At 30.6% G+C, this 10,235-nt stretch overlaps 1 protein-coding gene across 1 annotated transcript; it reads right to left on the minus strand.

The window, feature by feature from the left end:
• Positions 1-217: 217 nt before the first annotated feature.
• On the minus strand, positions 218-1,417 carry LOC135961491 (uncharacterized). The gene has a single exon (XM_065512991.1). It carries the CDS (start codon positions 1,415-1,417, stop codon positions 218-220), a length of 1,200 nt encoding a protein of 399 aa, XP_065369063.1.
• Positions 1,418-10,235: the final 8,818 nt, after the last annotated feature.

Here is a 10,235-nt window from a genome sequence, read left to right on the forward strand (position 1 = left end):
GACATATGTCGTCCGCGAAATCGAGGTCCTCTAAATGATTGTGCAGATTCCAAACTATTCCTCTCCTTTTTCTGCTAATCTCAACCATTATATTGTCCAAGGTAACTGCAAATAGTAAAGGCGATAAAGGGCATCCATGTTTCACACCAGCATTTGTGGTGAATGCTTCACTATTGTTTCCATTGTGTCCGACTTGGATCATGGCATTTTCATACATTCATTTAATTATGTTAATCACCTTCGTGGGTACACCTTTATTCCTTAGGGCCGTCCATATAGCATTACGTTTAATTGTATCGAAAGCTTTTTGGAAAACTATGAACACCAAATAGAGAGGAGAGCGCAATTCGACGGACTGTTCGATTATGATTCGCAGCGTATTGGCCTGGTCGACGCAACTTCGATGGGACCGGAAGCCAGCTTGTTTATCACGTAAACCTTGTTCAACAGGTTTCAGGCGACTGTTCACTATTGTCGCCATCACCTTATATATTGCGTTTAGGAGTGTAATACCCCTCCAATTGTTACAGTCACTTAGATCGCCTTTTTTAGGAAGTATAACGATTGTACCTTTTAACCACTCATTTGGGAACCTTTCGCTTTGCCAAGCCTCTGTGATGTATGGATGCATAATTTCAGCTGAGGCCATGGGGTCAACTTGTAAGATTTCGGCTGATATGCCGTCCTCACCTGGTGATTTGTTTCTCTTCAGTGAGGTGATTGCGTTCATGATCTCATCCAAGCTCGGAGGATTAATGTTTATGGCTTCCGTTAAAATACCGGTTTGGTACATGTTTGCATTGTTTTCTTCTTTGGTAATGGTTATGTTACTAATATTCTCAAAGTGCTCTTTCCACCTTCTGGTTTGTTGTTCTACAGTAGTAAGTAGTTGTCCGATGCAGTCTCTTACTGCATTGTTGTGGTTAAAATTTTGTTCGGATAGACGACTAATAATCGGGTAAAGATGTCGCATATTGTTTGCTCCGGCAGTATCCTCTGCTTCCCCTGCTAGATTCTCGTAGTATTTCCTTTTATCGACGCGTGCAGATCGTTTAACCTCCTTGGCAATCGTTCTGTATTGTGGCTTAAGTCTGTTGTCCGCTAGGTACTGTTGAGTGCATTCCCATATTTTCCTAGAACAGTTGTTTACATATCCCAATGTTTCCTCTGCAAAGCTGTTTATTTCTGCACACGTTTCTTCCCACGAACCATGATTGTTGGTAAGCAGTCTTACCCTCATTGCGTTTGCCATCTCACTACGCTTTCCTTCATCGGCAAGTTTATTCACGTCAAAACGCTTGCGTACACTCTGATAGCTCCCTTGCTTGTAGTTCCTGCTTAGCTCAATCCTTATTGAAGTAATGACCAGTTCATGATCCGAGTCAATATCTGCGCTACGTTTAGTGCTTACATCCATTAGCGAACTTCTCCATAACTGTCGTATGCAAATGTGATCAATTTGGTTTCTGGTCTTTCCGTCGTGGGATGTCCACGTGTATTTATGAATCTGTTTGTGGGGCTGCCACTTTAAAGCCGCCAACCCGACTTATGATTTGTGTTGGTTATTTAGAGGCGCCAATTACTCGCCTCGTCGATCCAGGGATCACTGGCAACTCGGACATTCATTTCCGAATTCAACCGAGACTCTCCCCCAGGAACCGCTGAACTGTCCGCGACTGCTTATTTGATTCACAGCTACCCAATATATCTATTGGGCGTTCCACTATCCGCAACCCGTGGACGCGTACGTTAGCATTCAGCTATGCTTCCTCGAAAGGCGGAGGATTTTCATTATCTTAAAAAAATCAAATAATTTTTGGTGTATACTCACTTTTGAGGCTCACTCTATACATATAATAAATAAATAGCGGAAATTTTATAAAAAATGTTGATTCAACTAAAAAGAGTTAGAAGACGTCAATACAAAGGGAATTCATGAGGCAATGACTGATTTCCGATACCTTGTGAATATCGGAAATCAAAAAGCCAACAAAATCAAGGCCACCTTAATATGTGTTTCTCAACTCCTCTCAGTTGAACAAAAAAACAATACAATACACACAAATCAAATTGAAAAACAATCAGACCAATAACAATTTTACTAAATGTACCCGATGACTATAAAGAATAAAACAGAAGAGGAATAAAAACAAAAAAACACAAAAATCATTACAATTTAACTCACTTAAGCCTGCTTCATTACGAACGGAAATTGTGCTGGCAAAGTGCATTTACAGCTGCTATAGCTGCCATCCATACCTTCCCACAACTTATAGCAGCAGACAAATAAATAAACAACAATAAAACAACTCCAATGTAAACCACAATAATTACTCTAGTGTTTCCCCCTGTTCTGTTCTGTTCTTTGTCGTGGCAACAGGAACTGAGACAACAAACATAACCTTATTATAAAAACAATTGATGGCGGCTGTAGCAACGGAGTTGCAGCATAGTTGCAGGGAAAGAGAGTAATAAAACAAAAATAAAAAAAACGAAATCCGCAATAATGGACATAATTGCATTAAGTTTTTTCTTAGCCATTCAGCAATTCACAGAGTTGAATAAATGTACACCTTGTTAAAAATGTAACCCAGTAAAATGTTATGAATTGGGGCATAGCTTGACTTAATGTGCGTTGTCATATCATGTACAGTTCATGGTCGTGTCATAGTCAATTCATTGTCCAATCTGGTCTAGTCATAAATAATTCATAATCAAGTCTTGGACATGTTATATCTGGTAGTAGTAAAGAACATGTCAAGCCCTGGTTAAGTTTTAGTGCTGGTTGACACACGTCAAGTTTACTTGCGCAAGTCTTGAGTTTATAGACGAGAGAGAAGAGGATATTGGAACAATTTTCCTCTTTTTCTTCCTCTCTCTTCAATAAACTCAAGACTTGCTCAAGTAAACTTGAGGTGTGTGAACCAGAACTTATTTAAGTCATAGTCTAGTCATATATAAGCCATAGTCAAATCTTAGTTAAGTCATAATCATAGTAAAGACATACTCAAGACACAGCCTAGTTCTACTTAAGTTATAGTCAATGAATAGACAAGTCGTATTCAAGTAATACTCATGTCAAATTATAGTCTTGTCATAATTATAGTCTAGTCTAAGTTAACCCACATCATAGTCATGTCATAATTATAGTCAAATCTCAGTTAAGTCATATCATAATCAAGTTAGAATTGAATACCGGTCGAGTAATACTCAAGACATAGTGAATAATCGTAAAGTCATATGCTAATCAAATCTTAGACCAATCATTATTAACCAATTTTTTAGTCAAGTATAATTCTTTATTGGGTTTAACTATTTTATTCGTTAAAAGTACAATAACTTTTTTTGTCTGCTTGTTTTCATTTATTTGATATTTTGTACTGTTAATTGGATATTAAGGATACTGTTATAGATTTCATGATTTTAAATTTGTTACTTTATAGCGGTTCATAAAATATTACAATGCAAAAGGTAATGTCACTATTGGAACAGTAGTGTTCAGTGTTGCCAACAAATTTTTTATTAAATTTTTGCTTTACTTTTTTAAACCCTCCACCACCACAAGTGGTGAATGAGGGTATATATAAATTTGTCATTCCGTGTATAACATTGAGAAATATTCATCTGAGACCCAACAAAGTATATATTTTCTTGATCCTTATGAAATTCTAAGTTCTGTGTGTCTCTGTAAAACACGCTCACGTCCAAAATACGCAAACAAAATTGGTATACTTGCAAAAAATATGTTTATTGTTGTTGTAAGCAGTTTGGTATTGAAAATCAGCAAAATCGGTTCAGTAGAACAAGAACTATGAACCAAAATGTGAGACATATTTTTGGTTATTTGTGTAAATATATTGCAGATAACTTTACACAAGTTATTTTTATAATAAAAGGACTAACTCTGGTGAAAATTATAAGAATCGGTTCATGATTTCTCCTAGCCCCCATACAAATTTCTTCCCGAAATATTGTTCTATGGTCTATAAATGATAAGCCTTCAGAATTGCAGTATCCATACAAAATTCAGCAAAAATAAATTTCGTGCTAAAAGAAATCAGAACATTAAATTTTTTGTGGATCGGCCCATATTTGACCATAGCCCCCATATAAATTTCAGTTCATATAAATTTCACCGAAAATCACTTAAATTAGCATAAATATCTTAGAAATATCGCTATTAAGTTAAAATTCGTCATAAATAATCCCCATATATACCAAAATCGCTATAACTAATTATATGATGATCGGCCTATAATTGGTTATAGCTCCCATATACATCATCCTAAAAAATATGTCTGCAGGTGGAGGGTATTTAAGATACGACAAAGCCGAATATATAGATAAATTTTAATAATTTCAAGAGAAGACAAGGTTTGTGAATCTCCCTAAGGGTAGGTATAATTAGTGTAAAAGTCGAAGTTAAGTTTTATTTTATTGGATGTATGACTTAAGAATATGGGATTTATAACACAGGGCAACAAAATCGAAAAAAATTAGAGGCTTTTTAAACCTACACAATTTTGATGTATTGTGGTTCCAGAAGTACAAATATGTTTCAAATTTTAAATTCAATGGAGAAGTTTTTTTTATATTTTTTTTTTTTAAATTGTGATTTTTTTTAGACGTTTCTTCACAAAATTTATGATAACTTAAAAAGGATTAGTCCGATATTATTAAAATAAACTTAGAAAAGTTTAAATTTACATAACCTTTAATCCACTTTTATATTGCGTTTTAATCGGCTCACTAGTTTCGGAGTTATAAAAACAAATTGAAGCAAAAAATTTATTTTTTCGAATTTATTCACAATTAAGTGAATTCGTTTATTTTAACAAAATTCTAGTTTTTTGTTTGAAATACATAAAATTGAGTTGTTAATGTTCTTCTTTCGATTGATTGAATTCTGAAAACATTTTCCCCATCATAGCTAACAATGGCCAATACTTTGAATAAATTTATATTGTATAAATATTTCAAAATAAAATCTAAACATTTGAAAAAATCCCGCATTTTTAAGTCTAGTCATAGCCCGAAGAAACTTTTATTCTATTAGAGAAATAATATAAAGACATTTTTGGGAAAAAACTTAAAAATAATGCTCGGTATTTGGATGTACATATGTAACTTTTTATAGGGACCCGACACACAGTGCCTTGTTTTCATATAGGCAATGAACAAAAATAGAAGGAGTTATTGCAGACAAATAAAAATTAGTGGAATATTACCTTTTGGTAAGATTAAGAAAAAATATAATTCTTGAAAAAATCCGTGAAAGGACACGGGTACCTACCATATATCCTGAACATATAATTTTGAATAAAATTCACAGTTATACTCCTAACATTTTAAAATTTGGTTATAGTCATTTTAATAAAGTTATTGTTGTTTGTGAAAATTTTTATTACAATCGCACCACGGATTCGGGTGGCTGCCATACATCCTTTTTCTTAAAAAACTTATAAACCTGTATAAAATTATTAATTTTCAGAAATTATTGTTCTCTTATAATATTAGATGCAAAGTTATGAAAATTTTATCGGAAGGATATTCATAATTCCAAGACATCAAGATTTCAATATCCTGTATAACATCTAATTTTTTTAAAAAAAAAATTCGTAAAAATCGTTTCTTATTTTGGAACCAATTTGGTTATAATCATTTTAATAAAGTCATTATTGTTTGTGAAAATTTGTATTACAATCGCAGCAAGGATTCGGGTGGCTGCCATACATCCTTTTACTTAAAAAACCTATAAACCTGAATAAAATTATTCATTTTCAGAAATTATTGTTCTCTTATAATATCAGCTTAATTTAGTTATTAACATTTCAATTCTAGCAAGGATTTACATAACTGCCATATATCCTTTTTTTAAAAAAAGACTGAAATATTGTATATATTTTCTAAATTCGGAAGGACGGATGGACGGACATTTTCAAATGTTGATAGCCTTATGGTGCAGCTGTAATATTATAAACTGGATGTTGGATTATACATTAAGTGTTCATAATATCAGCAGAAGCTCATATTAATATCTCAATCTAAGGATATGTAAGTTATATTCAATTATTGAGTTACTTACATTTAAGGTAAAAATTTATTATTTATGGGTGCCATCAAAAACAAAGTTTTTTTAAAGTTCTAGTCAAAACGGACAAATAATGATTTCACATTATAATAAATAAGAGATAGGCATTAGATAAAATTAAAGAAAAATTAAAATTGATTAACATGTTTTTTTTTCAAAATTTAATCAAACTTTGGAATTTTTTTTGACTTCAGCAAAAAAACATACAACATCAAGAACCAAATAAAGACCTATTAATACACTTTATGCCATTAAACTACTTTTATTAAATAACGCAATATTTCTTAGTTATTTAAAAGAAAAAACGGTATTATTTTATAAAAAACCAAAAATCTGGAGTTATTTCCCCAAACCATCAAATTGAAAATTTACGAAATGGTAATTTATACATTTAAACAAAAACTAAATTTTAATAGTTTTCATACGAAAGGACAACAAATGAATACATTTTCTTATAGATAATACTTATGGCTATTCTATAGTAAAACATAATCAAAATAGATTAACACGTCTTTTACTAATATTCCAACAAAGTTTTAGAATTTCAGGCTTACAATAAAAAAATTTTAATTATTAAAAATTGCGCAGATTAAACTGTTAAACCTTTTTTGACAAAAACAGTAATTTTCCATAATTCCACATTCATATTCTTTCATTTGCAGCCAATATCGAGTTTATATCTTTTAAAACGAACTTTTAACAATGATTTTAGTTAACCTTAAAAAATATATATTTTTCTCCATAAAATTTATGTACTAACTTTAGCGACATCTAGTGACTACAAAAAGAGATATTTATAAAAAAGTATTTTTTACACGAATGAGATATTTAGTTGTCTATTGAAAAATATAAATTTCATTAACATTAAAGACATGATCTTGTTTTTGATTTTTGTCCATTGAACAAAGCACTGTGCGACAACAATTGTTCTCTTTTATTTGAAATTTTATGGGAAATACAGCTGATGTTTTTAAAAAATTTCTAAATATCTATTGAACTAAAACATAACCCATTCATTTAAGCGTATTTTTGTATATACTTTCAAGTACTATCTAAATATTAAATTTCTTAACATTCGGATAAGAAAACAAGTAAGAGAGCGAATTTCAGCTGTTCCGAATTGTATATACCCTTCACAAAATTGAACTTTAAAATAAAAATTTTAAATATTTTTAGGTGAACAAAATTAAATTTTTTTTTCTAATTTATTAGTGAAAAAAATTTTATGGGAAATTTTTTTTTTTTAATTTTTTAAAATTCCTTTTTAATTTTTTAAAAAAAATAATTTTTGGAAATTTATTAGTGAAATAATTTACTAAATGAACAAAAAATTCGGATTAAAAAATATTTTTCCCGATTTTAACCCATTGTAGGCCCGATTTACTATAGCCATATATAAACCGTTTTTGAAATATCTATCATTAGATATCTATATTGTCTATATTAATGACTTTGTAGCCCAGGGCCCTATTCCACAAACAACTTATCAACATTTCAATTTGCACTTATCAAATTTCATTTCTTTGCAAAGTCGTTTCGCTCTCCATCAAAGTGACAAAAATTTATTTTTTAATTTAAAAAAAAAAAAATATTTTTTTAGTAAGAAACATTTTATGCCAAATATTTAAACTTTTTTTCATGAAAAATTAATTCGGTCTCTATAATTTCTTGTTATAACCGCTCTTCACTATCGTCGAACAAAAATTCACATCTTAACGTTTTTAAAGCGATTTTGACAAAATTATCAAAATTTGCTTTGCAAAAATTAAAAGTTGTTTTGTGGAATAGGGCCCAGATATACATAATTCAAAAATAGGTCCAAAATCGAGGTTTTCCTTGTGTTTTTCACAATTTTTTCTTAAGTTTCATCAAAATCGGCCCAAAATTATTATAACGTTTCTCTATCATTCCATTAGAAATTCCAAATATTGCAAATTTGACCTTTGACTTTCACGTTTTCAAATTTTAGAAAAACTTTCATAATTTTTTCATATTTTTATTCCATATTATATTATTAATTAAATGCAAATGTGATGTGATGATCAAAATATTCTGAAAATTGGTTTAACAAAATTATTAAAAATTTGAAAATGGATTTTGAAACTGCAGTTAAAAAAATTTAATTTGTTTCTCAAAATATGTTAATTTTGTTCCTGCATTTCTTGTTCTAGTGGCCAGAGACACGTTAATGACATGGGGAATTTTTAATAACTTTATTAACCAATTTTTGTCTTTTATATCTCATTATTCTTTTAAATTAAATTCCAAAATAAAAAAAAATTAAACAACTAAAACTTTTTACAAAAACTACAAGAGTTGAATTTCTTCACCTTGTAAATGCATCTCAAAACTTAAGAGAGCTTGAGGCACGTCTTAACCCCAACCGATTTATCAAAATTTTTTCAGGATGATTTTTTGTGTACGTTTAAGTTAACATTGCTAAATATCGATTAATGATTTTACCACTAATGCTGCAAATGTACAAAAAGAAAAGAATTCTAAAACAAATTTTGACATATTTTCATATTTTCGATTGAAATTACGAGTCTTGCAAACATGTCAAGGTTGGCATCATTGAATTGACTCAATTGTGGATACTGGACGAGCCAAAACCATTGAACAAATTAATATATTCATGTCACCTTAAGGTAAATTGTGTGAGCGAATATTACGCATTTGAGCCTTTAATGGCAACTTAATTAGGAGTTAAATCGTTAAAGAGAAAAGTACCTGCGTTGCAAAGGTGAACAAGAACTTAATGAAAGGTCTTTGAAATTGTGCATTATTAAAATGATAATGAAAAAATAATTTTGTAAAGCAATATATACTACTTTAAAGTTTATATTACGTATACATATTTAAAACTAATTAACTGTAAATCTATAATTATCACCAAATTACGATATTAAGTTGAACGTTCGACACGCAACAAAACAATGTGGCATGTGTGAAAGTGTCAAAGAAATGAAAATAAAATAATTATATGCCAGACAAAGTGATAATTGAGATTTAGGAAGTACCTATTAATTAAATCAAAATTTATTAAACATTGTAAAGAATGTTTTTTAAGCCCGCAGAGCGATATTTAATGCACGTGTCATATAATGAAATAAGAAATTGTAAGATTTCATCCTTACTGGTTTAATCTTGAAATTAATTATCTGTCATATTTAAATATTAAATTTCTTAATTCTCCCAAAATAACTTTTCTATTTGTTCTTTTTCGTTATACCCTTCCTGAAAGCTTTTATTCAACTATTATCCACAGCAATCCAAAACTCCTTTACCGCTCTTCCATCAAAAAGTCTGTTATAACTATGGGAGTTACTTTGCCTTTTATTAACCAAAAAAAAGAAAAATTAAAACGTAGTTTGGAAAATGTTGCAATTAAAAGTGCTGAATTAACTTTTTCTCTTAGCATGTGGCAGGCTATAGAGCAGGCATATAAACCAGAAAAAGATTGAAGAGATTTATGTGTCTAAATGTGGTTGGTCATTATGGCCTCTTGTTTATTTAGCACAAAATTTATGTCTTCGACACAGACATGTTACGAGCAGTTGCATTTTCATTTTTTTTTGTTGTTTATCTTCTTAATTTAGCAGATTTAGTAGAATTGTATAATTTATTCTTATGGAAATATATGTACCTATGAATGACTGTCTGCAACTAATTTGAAGGCAGTGATTCGGAGTTGAGCACAGGCTGTTAAGATAATAAAAATTAAAACAGTTCAATGACTTAGGTACGGTCACATATGGTAAATATTTACTCTTACTTTAATCTAGTCATAGTCTAGTCATAGTCTAGTCATAGTCTAGTCATAGTCTAGTCATAGTCTAGTCATAGTCTAGTCATAGTCTAGTCATAGTCTAGTCATAGTCTAGTCATAGTCTAGTCATAGTCTAGTCATAGTCTAGTCATAGTCTAGTCATAGTCTAGTCATAGTCTAGTCATAGTCTAGTCATAGTCTAGTCATAGTCTAGTCATAGTCTAGTCATAGTCTAGTCATAGTCTAGTCATAGTCTAGTCATAGTCTAGTCATAGTCTAGTCATAGTCTAGTCATAGTCTAGTCATAGTCTAGTCATAGTCTAGTCATAGTCTAGTCATAGTCTAGTCATAGTCTAGTCATAGTCTAGTCATAGT

Source organism: Calliphora vicina, chromosome 5 (genome assembly GCF_958450345.1).
Source record: "Calliphora vicina chromosome 5, idCalVici1.1, whole genome shotgun sequence".
Taxonomy (NCBI): domain Eukaryota; kingdom Metazoa; phylum Arthropoda; class Insecta; order Diptera; family Calliphoridae; genus Calliphora; species Calliphora vicina.

What these genes read in the sequence shown, in the direction of transcription:
- LOC135961491 (XM_065512991.1), bottom strand. Translation starts at nt 1,417, where the DNA reads ATGGATGTAAGCACTAAACGTAGCGCAGATATTGACTCGGATCATGAA.